General features: G+C 42.1%; 1 protein-coding gene across 1 annotated transcript; it reads right to left on the bottom strand.

Moving 5' to 3' along the window:
* Positions 1-580: 580 nt before the first annotated feature.
* slc18a2 (solute carrier family 18 member 2) lies at positions 581-20,184 on the bottom strand. Its single transcript, XM_085476790.1, has 16 exons — positions 20,009-20,184; positions 19,725-19,903; positions 17,574-17,907; positions 15,181-15,239; positions 15,004-15,087; positions 14,454-14,546; positions 14,017-14,106; positions 13,886-13,929; positions 11,438-11,498; positions 9,721-9,816; positions 8,628-8,706; positions 4,391-4,442; positions 3,854-3,917; positions 3,653-3,772; positions 2,310-2,443; positions 581-1,905 (listed from the first exon to the last, which is right to left on the bottom strand). Exons 2-16 carry the CDS (start codon positions 19,855-19,857, stop codon positions 1,798-1,800), a joined length of 1,551 nt encoding a protein of 516 aa, XP_085332916.1. The 5' UTR covers positions 19,858-19,903; positions 20,009-20,184; the 3' UTR covers positions 581-1,797.
* Positions 20,185-21,306: the final 1,122 nt, after the last annotated feature.

Raw genomic sequence — 21,306 nt, 5'->3', positions numbered from 1 at the left:
TTTCCTTCTGTCTGTTTTGAATTTTTGTTCTAATAAATATATTCCAGTACACATAAAACTCTGCGCCCAACAAAGTCTTGCAATTATGCATTTTTACACTATTTTAGAAAGTGAAGAGCTTACGGTTAAAGTCAGGATTGTGTCAGTGTTTATGAAGTCATCCAGCTCATAGTCCCAGTATGCACTGAGCCATTAGAAGGAGCCCAGACCTGAGTCCAGTTAACATTACAAACCAAACTGTGTCCAAACGGACGTTGGTGCTCTTCGTTTGCCAAAACTATGACATATAACGAGCACTTCTCAGATGCCAGTCAGACTGGAACATTTAAAGCAACAGTAATTAGTCCAAATCTTTTGCTGCAGACACTGATTTATTAATCAGTATGAAACTACACTGGCAGTTTTGAGGCAATAGAAAGCATAAAGGTCCAATGTGTCTTCTTACAACTCTGCTCTTCTGCCTACAGCGAACTGTCCACATATGGACACAGCCTTCATGATGCCATTGTTATTTTCCCGACTCACACGTAGAGGTTTGCTGTTTTGGAGCCATATGGACAAAAGTATTGGAATCCAGGTGTATAAACTCAAACCTCTCCCCTCCAGAGTTAAGAGTCGCTATGGTTACAGCAGCTCAGCCACAGTGTAACAGGTAAAGTTACAGTCGGGGGTCACTGAATGCTACTGTGTAAAAATCAACACTGCTGACTCAGTAACTGGTTTCCATGGCTGAGCACAGTATGCAGGGGTAATGTGTCAGCAACACAGTACTTTTGTCCATATGAGTGAAATCAGTGCTAGCTAGAGTGGTTAGCAAGTTGCATCCATAAACCATATAAACTGTCTAATAGGCTTTGAAGGTAGGGCAGAACCCGGAGATTGGTTTCCGTCAGAGCAGACAAATGCTTCACCAGCAGCATGAACAGGACCTGTGTAGGGTCGCCTTTCATCAAAGCATTCACACAATAATGTGTACATTATTTAAAAAGTACCTCATACGTCTGTTGTGAATGAGGAAAATAGTTGTAAAGACTTTTTGTAACATGTTTATTTCTATTAGTAAGCCGACCATTGCAGACCAGAGCCCCAAGACGGGGTCCACGCTGTTGTGCTAAAGTATGCGTGTGACTAAGCTGTGGTATATGCTGGTAGCACTGGTGTAAACTGGACATGGGCTTTATTCTAATTGACTTTTATCATTGAAGGTTGCAGAGGTTCTAAAAACATGCAGTCTGTGTTCTTGCTAGAAGGATAAACATGTATTGATAATGTGTTTAAGAATACATTCCTCATCTAAGTAACTTCCTGACACAGGTCATCTACAGCAGCGGTGCAGGGGAGGCCTTTCATGGAAATATCAAAAGAAATCGTCTGACAAATCCTCCTGGATTTTGACAAACTCCACTTATCGCACAAATCCCCATTTTTAATACCAAGTTACACACCTAAATCTGACACTAATACCCAGGGCTGTTATGTTAAAACTGAATGTCCAGTTCATGGATAAAGACAGCTCAGCAAACTGCACCTAAAAGGTGTTTTGCTCCCATCGAATAAGGCTGTTGGCTAAACAAAATACGTGCAACACAATGCGCTTGAGACCACAGATAAAGGACAACTTTGGTTTGCTCCAGTACAACTGCTAAGAAGACAGTGAACAGTGACGATTGAATGCAGGACATTCACGTGGAAATATCTTGGCTGTTTCGTTTCATTTGCTGTGATTTTCTTCTATTCCTTCTTTTTGTACAACAAAATAGATCCTCTGAAGGGTTACCCTGCATGGCTGGGGTCCTGTTAATCATAATCGTCATATTCTGGATCCATGTCTTCACCCTGGTAGTATGCCCCCTGAGTAGAGTACGATCTCGTCTTCATTGAACAGTTTGTGTCCATTAAAATCGCCTGAAATGACAGTTGTTGAAAAGTGTTTCAGTGGCTGCTCTTGGTTGTTTTTTTTTAACTGTGCATGATTTTGAAAACTTTCTGACAGAACCTGAATTTTGAAATTCACATATTGTACTCAAGTTGTGTAACATAATCACTGCATTTCTGGTGTTAGCTCAGGAGCATTTCTCTGTATTTATTGCTTGAGTTTGTCCTCGTGCTTTGTCACGTGTTCCCTCATGGTTGTGTGCTTCTCTGATCTGATTTTTCTAGTTTTCTCTCTCAGGTAACAGCATTAAAACTGCTTTTTGAATTCATTCCTGTCTCCCGAATCGTTGGCTCTGCCCTTGGACTACCACACAGCTGTTTTGTGACAAATGTAGGAGCTGGCTGACTGTATTTAGGTGTATTTGGACTCTTACAATTTTCTCTTCTTGTCCTGGTGGGTTCCTCAGAAAGATGCAGAGAGGAGCAAATATTATATCCACTATTCCAATGATGGTCATCAGCCAAGGGAAGCCAATACTTTCAGCAATGGAACCTCCAATAGATGGACCTGCATCAGGAGAAAACGGACCACTTACTGGTTTAGTCTGTTTCTTTGGTGGAGTTCATCACCTTGCAGAGCAGCTAAGCGGTCAGATTTTATGTGGCCTGCCACTTTGTGTCTGAGTTGCTTTCGTCTCCAAATGCTTCCACTTTGTTGTCTGTGAAGGTTCTCAGTCATCCAGGTCATCGTAGTCTAAGGAGCTTGGAAAGAAAAGCGTCTGGACTTCTTTAAGTTGCTTGAAGATGTTTCACCTCTCATCCCAGAAGCTTCTTCAGTTCTAAGGTCAAATGGTGGAGAGTCCCAGATTTAAACCCAGTGGGAGTTTCCCCCCACAGAGGGACAAAAGGACCCCCTGATGATCCTCTAATCACATGAGCCAAGGTGTGAAACTGGGTGTGGCAGACAGTCGCCTTAACGCCCACTCACATCCTGGGCCATCTGACCTCAGGAAATCACATGATAAGGTGGGGTCAGGTTTCACAGCTCACCCGAAACTCTGGCTGATTGGGACCCACACCCAGTTTCACACCTTGGCTCAGGCGATTAGAGGATCATCAGGGGGTCCTTTTGTCCCTCTGTGGGGGGTCACTCCCACTAGGTTTATATCTGGGACTCTCCACCATTTGACCTTAGAACTGAAGAAGCTTCTGGGATGAGAGGTGAAACGTCTTCAAGCAACTTAAAGAAGTCCAGACGCTTTTCTTTCCAAGCTCCTTAGACCTTCCACTTTGTTATAACAGTCGTGCAGAATATTTAGTAGTGAGGAAATTTCACCAGTGGAGCTGTTGCACAGGTGGAACACTATCATGGTACCATGCTTGAATTACTGAGTTCCTGAGAATGACCCATTCTATCACAGATGTTTGTAGAATACCTGTGTCCATCGAAGTGAATGCAACTCCTCAAAACAATGAGCTGATTGGGTGGGTGAGTACGTTTTTTGGAATATGTTATACAATGCTTCCACACTTAAATATGAACAGCTCAAAGAAATCCTAAACATAAATAGCTATGGCATTCATGTCCACGATGTATGCATGAATGCCATGGCAATGACTGTAGCTGTAAATCATTTCCCCTCTGTGTGTCTCTAGCCAAGGATTAGTTCTCCACCATTACACAAGCAAGATGACAAAAGGTTTCCAGGAACTGATACTGCTATTTTAGCCCGAGGTTAAAACATATGGATGTTTTATGGCGTTTGCTCTTGCTTACCTATTGCAAATCCCAGGCAGAAAGCTACATCAGCAATCGCATACACACTTCCATAAACAGACACGTGCCGCAGGTCCACCAAGTAACCCATTATAGGCATCATAGAGGAATCCACCATGCCTGTAACACAATCATAATGCTCTTACCTGATCAAAGTCTGCACACATTCATAGGTGGAATCAGTACACGTAGTAATCTTACCAATGGCAAAACCAACACCAAAGTTAGGAAGAATCAGACCATAGATGTCTCTAGCAAAGGGAACCTAGAACAAACAAATGATCATTTTAATGAATAATATAAAATATATAATAATCAGCAATTTTAAAAACAGTGAAAAAAGACAGTTGCTTTTAGATTTGATCATGGAAACCATTGAGAAGTCAGACTCCCATTAGCAGAACTGGATTTGCAGAGTAATGTGAAACAGGAAATCTGTGTTGTTTATCAGGCACATACAGAGCTGTGACTCTTGCTCCAGCATTTTTTAGCTTTTCTAAATATAAAAAGTCCTTATCTGGTTTAACACACACTTAAGGCACTACATACTGCAGTGAACATTTAATGGGTATAAAGTTACATTTATACCAGCTGGCTTACATGATGCATGCGTTGTTTACATTTAAAGAACAATGTTTCAGGTCCATTTCAAACTTTTTACTCAACAGGGCTCGTAACATTGCCCATAGGTGACCTCTGAAGTTATTCTAGTGATGTAGCTAACTGTCACATACTTACACATATTACACTGATCCCAACCACAACCATTCCAATAAGAGCACAAAGCCATCTGTAAGGGAGACAAGAAGTAATCAGTCACCACACTGAGGAAGATTTCCTTTCATGAGAATATAAAATGTATTTTCCAGGCTAAACAGAACCTCGTCTGTACTTCCTCTTTCTTAAACAGACTCATGTAAGCACAAACCAAACAATATCAAACAATGTCAGAATAATCATTGCAACCTCTAAGCCAGCGGTCTCCAACCTTTTTTGCGCCACGGACCGGTTTATGCCCGACAATATTTTCACGGACCGGCCTTTAAGGTGTCGCGGATAAATACAACAAAATAAAACTAGTACCGAAAAAAAGAAGATTTATTCATAACACAGGTGAAAAGACCCAGGAAAACCGAGTTAACGATAAAAACAATAACAAAATAACGCTGAAAACCGATAAAAACCCTGAAAACTATACATTTCACACCTGAGCCTCAACTCTCGCGGCCCGGTACCAAACGACTCACGGACCGGTACCGGTCCGAGGCCCGGGGGTTGGGGACCGCTGAGCTAAGCAATATCGATGCATGCTCAGTCTTCCATGTAAGGAAATCAGAGAACTTTGTTTTTCTTGGAGGACTCGATCCTTGGGGCAGGCCACAGTGATATGGTGTACACTACCAGTCAGATGTTTGGACATGGTTAATGGTTTGTCTTTATTTTACTACTTTCTACGTTGTAGATCCAAACTGAAGACATCAAATATTCATTAAGCAAGATATATGGAATTATGAATGTCATAATGGTAAATATCTCTAAACATTTCTGAAAGTAGCCACCCACGGCTGCAAACCCTCGACCTGCTCTCAGTGAGCTTCATGATGTAGTCACCAACATGGTTTCACAGGTGAGCCTGTCATTACTGTAAGAACTGAAGGTCAGTCAGTCTGGAAAACTGCTAATGTGTCCCCAAGTGCAGTCGCAAAAACCATCAAGCGCTACAATGAAACTGTCTGACATGAGGACGCCCCGGGAAAGGAAGACCAAGAGTCCCTCTGCTGCTGAGGATGAATCCATCTGAGTCAGCAGCCTCAGAAATCACAGCTCCTCAGATTAGAGCCCAGATAGATGCCACACAGAGCTCCAGTAGCAGGCACGTCTCTACATCAGCTGTTCAGAGGAGACTGTGTGAATCAGGCCTTTATGATCAGCTGCTGAGAAACCAGGACTTTGTTTGGGCCAAGAACCACAGGAATGGACATCAGACCAGTGGAAATCTGAGGAGTCCAAATCTGAGATCTTTGGTTCCGCCTGCTCGGTCTTTGTGTGAAGCAGAAAAGGTGAACAATGGTCTCGATGCACGGTTCCCACTGTGAAGCATGGAGGAGGAAGTGTGATGGTGTGTGTGTGTGTGTGTGTGTGTGTGTGTGGGGGGGGGTTGCTTTGCTGGTGACACAGTTGTGGACTTTTTCAAAAATGAAAGCAGACTGTTTGTTTGGGTACGTCTTTCACCATCTTACAATAGTGTGATTGCAGCTATTCCCCAACACTCTCATGGCATCAATGCTCGTGACATTTTACATGCTAATAGTCACAGCCCATTGTTACTCGTGATGGTAGTTTCAGTCATTATGCAAATGTCCTGTTTATGGGTTTGGGTAAGCTGCTGTCAGCTGAGACTGAAGAGGTCACTTGAATGAGTGATGAAATGTTTTTCCCACTGAAAAAGGTCATTCTACATGTAGATCTGAGCAGTCAACAACAGCTCTGCAACTGATAATGAGAAGGTGGTGGAACATCCCAAAACTAGACTGAAGGAACCTGTTAAAGAGCTGAAGGTAGTTCGATAAAAATCCTGCAGTGCCTGCAAGGTCCCCCTTCTCAAGAAGACACATGTTCAAGCCTGTCTTGAATTTGCATGTGGACATCTAAAAGATGTTCAGAGGAGGCTTGGGAGAAAGTGCTGTGGTCAGATGAAACCAAAACTGAGCCATGGACTGGGAAGCGTTAGATGAGAACCTCATTGCCTCAACCAAAAGGCAAGGATGGGTCGTGGGTCTTTCTTTAAAGAGCATTCTGGCAAAATCACACCTGGTGACCAAGAGATGTCTTACTGCTGTGTTTGGCTACAAGGGTTATGCTTGGAGATCAAGTTTAGATTGAAAAAAAAATCTAATTTCAGGTTTATTTATGTTTCGTCTTAGAGTCTCTAGTCACTGGTTTCAGTGTTATTTACGGTTCTTAGTCTTCCTGTTTCTGCCTCTGTCTTCCATGTTTGCTCTGTCTGCCCTGTCAAGGCTGCATCTCTGTGTTATGTTTCCTGTTTTACTTTGACAGTCCGTGTCCTATGTTATGTTTCCTGTTTTACTTTGAAAACATAATAGTTTTGCCTCTTGTCATGTTTAATTACTCCCAGCTGTGCTCTCCTACTGTGTCCCGTTCCCTCGTTCACCCTGTGTATTAAAGCCCTGTGTCGTCCTCTGTTTGTTACTGCCTGCACCCCCCACCCTGCCTGCGTACCCCCCCCCCCCCCCCCGCCTGCGCACCCCCCACCCTGCCTGCGTGCCCCACGTGACACCCATGACTTTCCCCATGATCCAGGTTTCCATGTGTTGTGTTCCATATCTCAGGTCTTTTAGTTTCTTTTTACTTGTTTCTAGTTTCCTCCCTGTTTAGATCCTGCCCCAGCAGCCATGACAGTTCTATAACTTTTATTTAAAGCATTTCTTGTGTTTTTGTTTTGTGTTTGGTTGAAGAAAAATATAGTCAGTTTGATGTTGATGCCAATTTTGACTAGCTACCCAACAGTGGAAAAGCTTTTCCATGGACTTACATTACATTGTGGAGCTGTTTATGTTTATCGGGCTAATGTGTAACATTAAATTGTGTCGTCAGAGGATCAACATGTTGTAAATGTTCACAAAACTCATTGCGATGCTGCTGAAGGCAACACTGTCCTGTTTAAGCACCACACTTGTAACTATGTAGTGTGAAATATTCAGACTGTGTCCAGAGTAAGATCTACAAACCTCCAATAAAAATCAATATTTTCACTTCCACATAATCTAAAAGTTGTGAATAACAGCCACATGAATGACAGTCATGTCATCAAACCAGTTCTAAGGATTACACAGCTGGGTTGAAAACATTCAAAGAAATCATGTTCATAGTAGAACAGATTGGGGGAAGAAGACAGGCGATCCCTTGGGCAGATATTGTTTTGTTAGTTTTTGAGCAGTCTTCTGTTGAAGGGCAGCGAGGGGCGTGGCTGTAGCTCAGGACGTAGAGCAGGTCTGCATGCCAAGTGTTGGGGGAGAGTTGCTATGTGACGCATCCATTGTAGTATAAATGTGTGATAATGTTTGAAAGCACATATGTGCTTGTGTGAATGGGTGAATACAAAAAAGTGTATTGAGTGTTCAGGTAGAGTAGAAAAGTGGTGTATAACAACCAGTACAAAGTATTCTTGTGAACAGGGAGACAACCCAATAAGAGCATTTTTGGCACATGTGCAGATACCCAGAGGTGGACCTGGTAGCTCCTATGAAGACTCATAAAAAGTACAGTACCTACTAAGTAACATAGCTGTTTTAACAATAAAATTGCAAGATGTGTGCAGTTTTCGGGGTGTATTCTTTGATTGTGCTTTGGCACACTAGTCACCTCTGACATATAATACATGTTAAATATTGTGAAAAAGACTGTTTAAACCTCTTTTAGTGTTGCAACATGAGCTAACCCCAAGAATTCAAGACATGAGCTGCAGTCTTGTTGGGAATAGTTCTCTAATTTCTCAATGTGTACGCCCCTCATGGTACACCATGTGTTTGTTTTCAACTAATCACTGATAATTAAGTCAAAAAACTCAAGAAGGATTAAATGTGTTGGATGCCAAGTAAAGAAAGACTAAAAAAAGTATGTAACACGTAAGATTTTTACGTTTAAAAAAACCCATTATACATAAACATCGCTTGTCTGGCAGTCTCTGTAGTGGTGAAGTTAGTAAACTGAACAGGTGATGTTCCGACTTGGGTTATGGTGAAAACAGTTCTGGTGACTGGCATTAGCAACAGCCTTAAAAGAATATAGCACTCGGGTCATAGACAGATAGATTCCCTGTATCGTCAAGGCTTCAATAAAGCCAGTCTCAGAAACACTCAAAACGCTGAAAACTCATTTAGAGGAGCGGAAACAGATATGACAAAGCCACCAGGAGAGAGAGAGAGAAGGAGATAAAAGTAATTTCCCTTCCTACCTCCCCATTTTGTGTGCAAACGTGCCAAAGATGTTGGTTCCAATAAGGTAGGAGATGGATGCTGGTAAGAAAGCAACGCCTGTGCCAGAAACAGACACACAGAGACATGAGAGGCTGAAGGTGTAGCCAGGATTCCCAGAGATAAGCAGATCTCTATCAATGCCTCATCACTGAGCTGCTGTACATCTTCTATTGTCCGTAATGAAGACCTGTGCTTTCCACCTGCCAGCATCTGACACCCTAATATCCTGTTCCCCCTCATCCTTTTTATCTGACCCAGACTTTATATAAAGCTGGCTGCAGGAAGAAGCTAATAACAGCACAGACTACAGGAAGTCTTGGTATGGAAACTATCTGGCATGATGGCGAAGTGGCACTTTTACATGACATCACTATATATAAAATATAAATGTAGTATATGAATGAAATTAAAGTTTAGTTATGTAGTGCGCAATCACAACAACATTCGCCTCAGGAAGCTTGTGTACAGCTACAGGTAAGGACCCTGATATAGAGACAGCCCTCTATAAGAAAGCCCTTGGCGACAGCAGGAAGGAAGAACTCCCTTTCAGCCGGGGGAGATCTGTAGAAGAACGGCTCTTCTGAAACAGGAAGCAGGTGACCATACATGCATGTGTGCAGATATTTACTGTGAAACAGATGAGTGGTGTTCACACAGCAGTGCAAGGACACTTCTGTCTCTTTTCTCTGCCTCCATGATATTTGTATGAAAATAATACCTAATCATAATCATTGTATACGAGCTGTAAGGACTCTGTAAACAGTGGTTGACTGTGCTGTTACACAAAAATGATCATTCTGTTTGTGTAATTATAATACAACAGACCTAATAGACATTATCACAGACGTGTTAATTACATTTACTTGGGCGAGGATGCTCTACAACAACAGAAGCAGCCCCAGTTTGGGTTGTAATCATAAACTTCACCTGCAACACAAACTCAGCATTTACACCTTCCCAAGCTCAGTGGTACATGTGTGCTGTTAAACTGCATTAGGATGCTCAGCAGTGCCTTTTATAAAGGTGCTGTAACAACGTGTTTTTGTGTGCAGAGCAGAGCTTTGTAAATACCTAGCTGCCATTTCCTGGCACACATGGTCTCCATCATCCAGATTGGCACAGTTGGCTCCATCATGCCAATAGCCATATTTCCAAAACAAATGGCACCTGGGGATGAAGATTGAAGATAAGTGCGGCGTCAATTATCGTCTGTTTTTAACCTGACGTTTTCCCCCAGCTCCGACGTCCACACACCGACGAGCGTACAGCCTGCTTTCTTTCTTCCCATGTTGCCACATAATTGACATGCAGGGAAAAGCTGACATATGACATTTCACAGACACGAGGAGCAAACAAAGGCCTTACAGTGACAGAGGGACCAGGCTGAGTGTGATCCATCACACAGGTCTGCAGAAACAAAACGAGTGGGTGGGGGGATTTTTGGTCAATGCGATGTTTTTTGGGTCCTGAATCCAAAAATGATCTCCCTCCATCATGAAGTTATTATTTTGCAAAACATGAAGAGTTTACATTAAAAAAAAGCACAACAGGAATGAAAATCAATATTTTAGTACAATGAGCTATGCATCATTGTTGTGATTTCTTACCTTTGGCTATGAACAAAATAAACCTGGTTGGATTTGATCGTCTGAGCTCCTCACACCATCAAACCCGCCGCACCCTCCCCCTCATTTCCTCCCATTTTCTATTTGTGTTTCTCTCGAGTCTCGCTCATAGGAATATTACATTAATGTAAGAAATCTTTGTGGGATATGGGTTTTGACTCAAGTACAGGATATCAGATTTCAGTTTAAAAAGGGGAATTGTACGCTTAACTACACTAAAAACATGAGTTTTGCAAGAAAACTGAACCAGATGGAAAATCTATAAGAAACAGTGATTTAACCCCATGCAGCTTTGTGGTTGCAGACCCGTGTTATGAATGGAAATCACCCACGACAGAGTGTAAAAGGAGAGCGGTACAGGCCAACCTCAGAGTTTGGTTGGCAAAGATCATATCTGAGGAAAAGTCCACAGTATACGAAGGACCAGAATGACAATAATCATCTGTCATATTCAGTCTTCCCACAGAAGCTGTGACTGCAGTATGTTTGTGCTTGTGTAACTTGTGCTTTTTGAGGTAAATTAATAAATCAAGGCAAATATATTTCCTGTATATAACTTCTGCTTCTACATGTACCCGGAAAATCTGCCTTTGCTAAAGAAATAACTGCTGCTATAATCAACCCATTTGTGATGTTATTATGACTATTGTAGGAGACTGTCTGACTATCGAGACAGTTATCGTCATAAAGAGCTCTATGCAAAAGGCAAAGCTCACAATTCAACACTGCGAGCTCTAATGCTGCCTGAGGATGAGTGGGCCAGCAAAGATAATCCATGTCAGGGACCGTGGGGGATTCTGAACTCCCTGGATGCCCGAACTGTATAAATGTACGCATGTACCCTTTGTACTACAAACATTACTACATCTCGACAGGGACATTCTTGAGTGCACCTATAAAAGCCAGAGGAAGTGGCACAGCTGTTTACTATGAGCAGCTGCATTTGCAATAAGGTCACAGTGTTTATTTTGGTGGACTGATTGTGCAGCACTCATCTCACAACACAATTTGGAGCCGTATTCTTTTCTGTGTGACCAACAAAGCAACTGCTGGCTCTCTGTTTGGCTGCTGTTTCCTTCTGTTCTCTTCCCAGTGCCATCAAAAACACAATATCTCACTGACATGATGTTTGTCACATCTACTGTGTACTACCACTCCCTTACCTGCTGCTATTATTATATATGGATCCTTCATCAGTGTCAGCAGTGGGGTTCCCTTCTGACTCTGTGAGGAGGAGAGCACAACCACAGAGTGTATGCAGAAAGCTTGGAGAGCCACTGCCAACACAGCTGATCATTTTAGTAAGCACAATCCTGATTCTTTGTTATACAAGTTCACACAGTTTAACTTAATTATATTGATATAGCTCCAAATCCCACCAACACTCATCTCTAGGTGCTTTGTGATGTACGTAATAGTGACTTCAGTTATGCAGTGCAACAGTTAGGACAAACGTTACCAACCACTGTGCCTAAAAAGTCTGTAATCAGACAGAGAATGCTGCAATCATGACAAACACTTAAAAATAAGGTGAATAATATACAAGAATAAATGCAGTGAGCCTAAATAGCTGGCTTCAGTCTGAATAACCAGTCCATAAATTACTACTTGGGCCCAGTGGAACCAGTGGGGTTATTCTGCCTCGCTGCAAGTCTCCGTGGAGCCTTAGTGACATGTCTAAAGATGTCCCTCAACATTTTAGGAGCAGCCCTGTATGAATCCCTGAATGATCCCTGTATGATCCCTGTATGAATCCCTGTATGATCCCTGTATGAATCTCAGTATGATCCCTGTATGATCCCTGTATGATCCCTGTATGATCCCTGTATGAATCTCAGTATGATCCCTGTATGAATCCCTGTATGATCCCAGTATGATCCCTGTATGATCCCAGTATGATCCCAGTATGATCTCAGTATGATCCCAGTATGATCCCTGTATGATCCCAGTATGATCCCTGTATGATCCCAGTATGATCCCAGTATGATCTCAGTATGATCCCAGTATGATCCCTGTATGATCTCAGTATGATCCCAGTATGATCCCAGTATGATCCCTGTATGATCTCAGTATGATCCCAGTATGATCCCTGTATGATCTCAGTATGATCCCAGTATGATCCCTGTATGATCCCTGTATGAATCTCAGTATGATCCCAGTATGATCCTTGTATGATCTCAGTATGATCCCAGTATGATCTCAGTATGATCCCAGTATGATCCCTGTATGATCCCTGTATGATCCCTGTATGATCTCAGTATGATCCCAGTATGATCCCTGTATGATCCCTGTATGAATCTCAGTATGATCCCAGCATGATCCCTGTATGATCTCAGTATGATCCCTGTATGATCCCTGTATGATCTCAGTATGATCCCTGTATGATCCCAGTATGATCCCTGTATGATCCCTGTATGAATCTCAGTATGATCCCAGTATGATCCCTGTATGATCTCAGTATGATCCCAGTATGATCCCTGTATGATCCCAGTATGATCCCTGTATGATCCCTGTATGATCTCAGTATGATCCCTGTATGATCTCAGTATGATCCCTGTATGATCTCAGTATGATCCCTGTATGATCTCAGTATGATCCCAGCATGATCCCTGTATGATCTCAGTATGATCCCTGTATGATCTCAGTATGATCCCTGTATGATCCCTGTATGATCCCAGTATGATCCCTGTATGATCCCTGTATGATCCCAGTATGATCCCAGTATTATCCCTGTATGATCTCAGTATGATCCCAGTATGATCCCTGTATGATCCCTGTATGATCTCAGTATGATCCCTGTATGATCCCTGTATGATCTCAGTATGATCCCTGTATGATCCCAGTATGATCCCTGTATGATCTCAGTATGATCCCTGTATGATCTCAGTATGATCTCAGTATGATCCCAGTATGATCTCAGTATGATCCCTGTATGATCCCAGTATGATCCCAGTATGATCTCAGTATGATCCCTGTATGATCCCTGTATGATCCCAGTATGATCTCAGTATGATCCCTGTATGATCTCAGTATGATCCCTGTATGATCCCTGTATGATCTCAGTATGATCCCAGTATGATCCCTGTATGATCCCTGTATGATCCCAGTATGATCCCAGTATGATCCCTGTATGGATGCATGCAAGTCTTTTTCCTTTCTTTGTGGTTCCAGGATTGAGCCACATGTTTCCCTTTCTCGACCTCTGCAGTGAGGGAAACTGCATTTCTTTTGTGTTTCCTTTTTTGTCATCAGGAAAAGCTTAAATTGTAATTTCATAGACATATGATGACATAAGAGATCGTTACCATCCATTGTGGCTAAAGGTGGAAGTGGACATGAGGCTCCTGGACATTCTTTACAGTAAAAGAAGGTTTCATAAATATAATTAAAATAACGTATTCTGATTATGGCCCTGGTGTATGCACACAGTCTGAACATGGATGTCCACAGGGTGGAGCAGGTGTTATGTTGCGTGTCTCGCAGCTTCTCTGTTCTCACTCCATGCTGTGTATTTACTGAAATAGCCTTTAGCATGTTCTGCAGCTGTAAAGGTCGTCTTAATGAAGGCAGATCATTTACAGGAAATGAGTTATCAAAGTAGGGACACTCACCTCTGGTGTCACCTTGGTGGGCTGAAGAATAAAAAGCTGCAGAGCTGTGAAGACAGTGGATTGATGTAAATCGCTATCAGAGATTAGCAGGCACGACTTAGTTTGGATACAAAGAAGCAACACAACTGTACCTCCATCAAACAGAGCCAAGAATGCCAAAATAAGGAAAGGAGCTGTTTTCCCAACAAACTCATACATCACACTGCCAAATGGGGGTCCAACTGTGAAGAAAAGGCTGAATGGTGAGTAATGGACAAATCCACAGTGCACTCAGGATGCCACAAAGCTCAGGCTGTGTCTGCTTATTTCTTTATTTCCTGTGTAGAAATGACAGCTTCTCTGTTGTCATCAATTATTTATGCATCAGTAGAAGCTGCAGCATACAATGTTCAGCCTGGACAGTTCATCAGTTCACATGTGAATGCAACACTGTAGCAATTGTCAGACAAAGCAGACTTTATATGTGTTTTTATTGTGCTGTCATTTATTTGGAGTTTTATGTAAAGATCCGGTGAATATTTCAGATTTGGTGTCTTTACAGAGTAACTGAAAAGCTACACACACATACCTAACACTCCTAATGCCAAACCTCCCAAGGCAATGCCAATGGCATGACCTCTCTCCTCATCATCTGTGTACACACTGGCGAGCATTCCCATCCCTGAAAAACACACAGTTGTATGGCAGAAAAAGATCAGAACGTGTTTGTTTCAGCAGGAGCGCTGCAGGCCAATGTGTGCGACATGCAACACACAGGCCATTGTACTGTTGCTCTATAAGCGCAGGAAACAACAGCTGCTCAGTGAAACTGCATGGCTCACAATAGAGTTGTTGGGCACAGATCTGTTGGAGCGCTGAGCGCACATCAGATTATAACTCCATCATTTGTTTTATGTCATCTTCCAGTTTAATCTAGTTTATTATCAAGTCAATGATGATCTGTTCTCACACCCAAACAAGATGTTGCAGATATGCTTCAGGCCTTCAAACAGACAGTTTCCTATAAGTCCACATTGGGACGATGATCTTAAATAGAGGGGCTCTACACAATGAATGAATGTTAATGCATTCACATATACAGAACAGTGAATATTTAAAGACTGATGAGGAGATCATACCCGCCACAGATGAGCAGGACGAACCCACGCCTTGAAGCGATCTGGCCACAAACAGCAGAGCGTAGCTCGATGAGAAGGCAAACACTTCACAACAGGACAACAACACAAACAAAGAACCATCAGACATGATGCAAAACTGCTGCTTCTCATCGTGAACATTTGTTTGCTGGAACTTACTGATAGTAGAGATGAACATTATACAGAAGCCAGCAAATATGGGAAGCTGGTATCCTATCCTGAAGGGCCACAGAGGATAAAAGGCAGACATTAGAAATGTCCAACGTGAGTCTTTATCTTTAGCTTAGAAAAGAGACATTTATAACAATATCAGTGGAAGATGATTCGGTCACAGCTGCAGAAATTCATGAGAATAAAGAAAGAAAGCATTGGATTGATGGACAGTTATTAAATGAGTGAGAGTGTGGTCCAAAAGAGCACGTAGCACAATAATGTAATATCATTAATAAACTTGATAGATAGCAAAGGATTTGACAAACCCTAAGCTACTTTTGCATGTGGCGTTCTCTTTTAAATGTTAGCCTGTTAACCAGAACAGTGGAGGAAGATTAGAAGGCTGAAAGCTGCCATCCGCATCAAAACAAAATCATAGCTTAGATACCTGACATGCTTGACTGGCCTTGTATTGTCCTCCGTCAGCAGAGAAGGTGACTAAGAAGCCGTAATAGGACCACATTCTTTGCTTCAATTACAGCATATGTGGGTGTCTGTATGAGACACTAAATGTTGCCTTTCAGGTGGAGTTACGCTTTTCCCTCCGCCCTCAACGTCTAATTCACCGTTTGGAAAATGTTCTCTCGCCATCAGCAGGATTTCAAATCATTCAGGACCGTTCAAATGTGTTTTTCACCAACACGATAAAATCTTACATGTCTCAGGTCATGTGTTTTATTCCAGTTTTATTCAGGTTCAGTTTAGTCACACGCCGCGGTGGACTCTCACGTCGACAGCCGATGGATGGTTGAGCCATGGACATTTATGAAAAGTTGTCTAATTTTAATGAAATAGTAGCAACAGCTAATCTAACCCCATCAGTTGCTCTGTAACCATGCGACAGAAATCTGGTTGAAGGCTGAAAACCAGGACCAGGACCAGGCTGGACTGTAAATAAAGTAAAACTAGGACTTTACTCTGTAGAGGCTACACGACCGGATTTATCTTATCTGAAATCATAAATGAATTCTGCAGCTTTTCCTCAAGGGAGCTAGTAAAACGCCAGTTAGCGCAGCAGACTGTTGCACTAACAGGTGTAAACTGAGTTTGAGTTTTAGGCACAGTCACCTCATGTTTCACCAAGCAGCTAATAGTGCAGTGATGATAATCTTTGCTTCTCACACTTGTGTTCTAAGATGTAAGCTTAACACTAGAGTTTGGTTCCTTCATCATGTATAACATCTGCAGCCGTGGAAGCTGGAGCTCAACCATGGCACTGACTGCCCTTTACATTAATATCTTTCTCCCACAATATAAAAAATGTCATCTTAAAAGAATTTATTTTAACTCTTCAAGAATCCAAAAGATATTTTAAAAACTGGATTTTTAATGTAGTTCAAGGGAAGTGAGTGACTCACTGTGGAGCACCCATGTATGAACAATCAGACACACACGTGCAGGAACGTTTAATCAGGAATTCTGCTCTATTTAGTTCAGTCGGACAGCTGTAGCTGACACTGCACCATCGAAGACACATCGACCTCACGCGTTCACCATGTTTTCCTACTAAGAACTTCAAATGGGAGTCTGTTCCTTCTCTCGTTTTAGATTAGACCATAAGTGGAATTCTACATTGTCCTCTCTTGACACAAATTTGAACCAAAATGTTGCCTCAAGCAAGCAGGAAGCCTCTACAGTCTGACAGGAAGCCAGTGCTACTGTCATCCTGTCGTCCTGTCCTTTGTCAGTCTGTCTTCACTCATCATTTCCTTTCACTGGGCTGGTTTCAGTCATTATGCAAATGTCCTGTTTATAAGGTTGGAAACCTGCAGTCAGCTGAGACTGAAGACGTCACCTGGTGATGATGAAACGTTTCTCCCACAAAACTCTGCGTCCAGATGAACAGAGTCAACTTTTGGAGATTTACTTACCTGGATGATTGAGCATCAAGACGTTTGCTTTGGTTATTTTCTGTCTTTTTTAAAAATGTTTTTTGCAACATGTTATACAATCTCTATGTTCTGTTACTCTTTTTGTTGCTTTCGCTCTTTTCTTGAATCTTCACAGAATTACCTCAGTAAGCTTATGTGATTCTGATACACATGCATTTAAATCCATCGTCATGCTGTTTCCCTGAGTATTGTTTGTCATTTAAATGAAAGATAGAAAAAACGTTTGACCTGACAGAATACACATAGATTGTACTTTAAGATGACAAACATGTAGGATCTAATTTAACTGTGCAAGAGATGCAAGAACTTTGAGTATGTTTTGAATGAATATTTGGCACGCTTCTACAAAAGTGACAAGAGGCGTAATGCCTCCTAAATCTAAGGTGATCAGCTCAATGACTACCGTATACATTGACAAAGAAACACAGAGTAATTACAAAGACCTACCTGTTTGTGATTGGCCCTACAAACGGGTTGGTAATCAGCTGCACGGTGGCCTTGGAAGCAAACAGCATTCCTACTTTGACATTTTCATTAATCAGCTTGTTGGTGGAGCGGGGGCAGTCGGTTGAGTTTGGTGGGAGCTGTGTACCAGTAGGGGTCAGAGGGAGCAGGTCAGTAGTCCTAGCTGTGGTGTTGAACCCAGACAACCTAACAGTGTTATCGTATAAGGACACAATGCTTTGGAAGGAAGCTGGAGAATCCTGCTTCGGTGCCGTGTTGTTCTTAAGCACGTCTGTCGACTCATCCAGAGTGTACAGGTAGCTGGGAATGATGGGAACTGGTGGGTATAAAGAGGAGAGACAGAACCAATATACTGAAATCTGACATGAAAGGCAGACTGATGCTAATCCAGACTTCATTGCAACATCTGACAGCAGAGCAGAAAGTTAAGAGTGATTTCTGTAGGAACTGCACAAACCTCAAACTGGCAGTGCTTCGGCTGACACCCTCGAGAGTTTGTTTTTTTACATTTGGAAAAACGCTCCAAATATGAACACATGGAACCACTTTTACATTTCCAAACAAAGCAGCTCCTGTGCAAAGCAATAATCCTGCTTTCTAGCAAGGGGAAATCCTGTGGTTGCAAAGAGACACTGGATAGAGAAGACGGTCTCCGAATGATTTGATCTGAGTAACAGTTTCCTGATGTGTAAACTATGGTCCCCATTAAAATAGAAACGAATGATAAAGCAGATTATACTATTACTGCGTGATTGAGAAGCTGCCAGCCAGCTCGTGTATTCACAGTGGTGCAAGCTAACCCATCCATCTTTTGTATACAGTCCATGTTTGAACTGCAACTAGTAGAACAGATTGGCAGATGCAAATTAGCCATTAAAACCATACAAACCAAGAGCTGTCATACTCAGAGCACTAAATATTTACACATGAATTGATCAGGATCAACAACATCCTGCATGCTGTGCACAAGCTGGCCTGGTGTCACCTTCTTTCTGCTCTCCTCTCTTTCACTCACCGTGCATTCATGCCGCTCTTAAATGTCATTAACTTTGTGTCTCCGCTCTCCTGCGGGCTCTGCTTTGTTCCTCTATATCTTACTGTGGGTTGTAGCTCTGACGCTGCACATTCTGGTGATCAGTCTCTGGTTTATCAGCTCCACCAATCATCAGTGCATTTATTGTTGCATTGTTAATTTTTCCTTCCTCGTCCTGTTAAAAATATACTTTGGCTTGGAGTAAACTGGGTGTGTCCATTTACACACATTTATTGTTTTTACACACATTCGTAAACATGTTTATTTATTTCTTATCTGTATGTATTTTGCTTTGGTGACTGTTCTTTATAAACTGGACCTCGTATTTAAATAGTTTTGACTCTGACCTGTTGTATCTTGTTTTGTCTGCTATGATGTTATTTGATTGTAATGCTGTATGGCATTAGCCAGGTCACCCGTGCAAAAGAGATGTTACTCTAACGGACTTCCTGGTTAAATAAAGATTAAATTAAATTAAAATGACAGACCAAAAATCGAGCTTTGCTATTAAATTCATAAAACGTGAAAATGTGCTCATGGAGGCTTTTATCCATTCTCCCTGCACTTATGGAAAACTGCAGGTCTGTGCACAGCAGAGATGTGTGATGAATATGTTATAATTAACATTTAATGCAGCCAAACTATCAGTAACATTCTGCCATGTTGCAAAGAAAGTAATTATAAATAGATAATTTCATACATGTTTTTATTTGTTTGTAAAACAGCCCTGAAGGGAATCTAAATCTGTTCTTTTAGGAAGAGCAGGTCGTGCATAAGAAGCACAGGAAGAGATGTGTTTCCTCCTACAGTGTAACTGACATTAAATCCGATCTTTCTGTGTGTTTTTCTAATGGAGAGCAGTCGGACGTCCGTACATGTCAAACCAAACTGTGAAGTTAAACATGTGCTATCAGCGTCTACATGGCTCTACCGTTCAAACGCCGTCATTTAATTGGATGAGGCAGATTTAGGTAGATATTAAAATGAAGTGCACAAGAAGCGCCTCTTTGAGACGTCTGACTGACAAACCTGACTACCTGTTGCACACAGAGAGAGAGCGGAGCAGGAAACTTTACAGAGAAGGTGAGAAAAGCACCTACCGACCACCGTCAGCAGCATGTTGTCCAGAAGCAGAGCGACAAAAACAATGAAGAGAATCAGTTTCCTCGATTGTCTCTCCTCTCTGAGCCATTTGAGCAAATTAAACTGCCGGAGTGCGTCTAATCCCCCCATGGCGCAAGTCCCCGAAAGCGCAATACAATCGAAAAGGTAAGTACTCCTGGAAAGAGACACGGCAATGATGGGTCAGCAAGTTAAAATAAATATCAGCTTTTTAAAACTGACGATAAGTTAGTAAAAGAGAAAGTGAGCGCTGAAATCTTACCTTAGACGTGTAAGGACGAGCTGGAGAGGCAAGAGATGGGAGGAGATGATGAGGTCTTTCTACTGACTGGACCCGCTATTGACGTCACACCCCTTTATGTGTAGATACCTGATAATACACTTTAAACAAAAGACACGAGGACGCAAACGGGACAAAGGCTACAGCTGGGCTTCAGGTCACTCATCGTACACACTGACTACTGTTCTGGCTCCTGAGCTAAGTAACTACAACACTGCATGCATGTGTAATGGTGACAACAGCCGGAACATTAATGGTGTCACAGGTTTGCTTTCAGCGCACTTTATATGGCAGCATGTTACAACACCCTAATGTCAAGGTGCTGCTTCATAAGATAAAGACCCTGCTTTATAAGATAAGATAAGATAAGATAAGATAAGATAAGATAAGATAAGATAACCTTTATTAGTCCCACACGTGGGAAATTTGTTTTGTCACAGCAGGAAGTGGACAGTGCAAAAGTTATGAGGCAAAAATTAGAATACAATAAGAATAAATACAGTACACAGCTGTACAGAATAGAATAAAATAAAATACTATATACAGTAGAATAAAATAAAATAAATATACAATAAGATAAAAATAGAATACAAATACAAATACTATATACAACTGAGTAAAAATACAACGATGACAGAAAGGATTATTGCACTTAGTATTATTGCACATGTATGGATGTGTGTGCTTGTTCAGTTAAAGTCTTTGTTGTGGAGTCTGACAGCAGTGGGGAGGAAAGACCTGCGAAATCTCTCCGTCCCACACCGTGGGTGCCGCAGTCTCCCACTGAAGGAGCTGCTCAGTGCTGTCACAGTCTGCTGCATGGGGTGGGAGATGTTGTCCAACAGGGATGACAGCTTAGCCGCCGTTCTCCTGTCACTCACCACCTCCACTGGGTCCAGAGGGCATCCTAGAACAGAGCTGGCCCTTCGGATCACCCTGTTCAGTCTCTTCCTGTCCTCAGCAGAGATGCTGCCGCCCCAGCAGACCACGCCATAAAAGATAGCAGACAGGCAGCCCGTTTCTGTGACTAGTTGTGGGCGGCGACGTAAGCAGACACCTTAATTCATGCAAGCACGTTTTTTCGTAGCTACTGTTCACTCACATTTAGAATTGGTTAGCATCTTGCCCACAGACATGCAAACCAAACCTGCTGGTTAGCAGGTGACCTGCTCCTGATGCACAGCCATAGATCCAGCCCTGAGGTGATACACAGCCCGACACTAACTTTGTGTAACCTGCCTCTCCACTGCCAGCTGCTTCTTAGTTTATGTTGTAACTAA

This window comes from Copadichromis virginalis, linkage group LG13, assembly GCF_057382275.1.
Source record: "Copadichromis virginalis isolate Kocher_CV1m ecotype Utaka linkage group LG13, C_Virginalis_male_GT1.1, whole genome shotgun sequence".
NCBI lineage: Eukaryota > Metazoa > Chordata > Actinopteri > Cichliformes > Cichlidae > Copadichromis > Copadichromis virginalis.
This window is presented reverse-complemented; position numbering and strand designations above follow the sequence as displayed.

Excerpts from the sequence above, each read along its gene's own strand:
- slc18a2 (XM_085476790.1), bottom strand. The coding sequence starts at position 19,857 with ATGGGGGGATTAGACGCACTCCGGCAGTTTAATTTGCTCAAATGGCTC. Across the intron at positions 14,547-15,003 it reads GTCCTGCTCATCTGTGGCGG|GGATGGGAATGCTCGCCAGT; the intron begins GTATGATCTCCT and ends TGTGTTTTTCAG. Across the intron at positions 3,773-3,853 it reads TGGTGTTGGTTTTGCCATTG|GCATGGTGGATTCCTCTATG; the intron begins GTAAGATTACTA and ends ATTGTGTTACAG.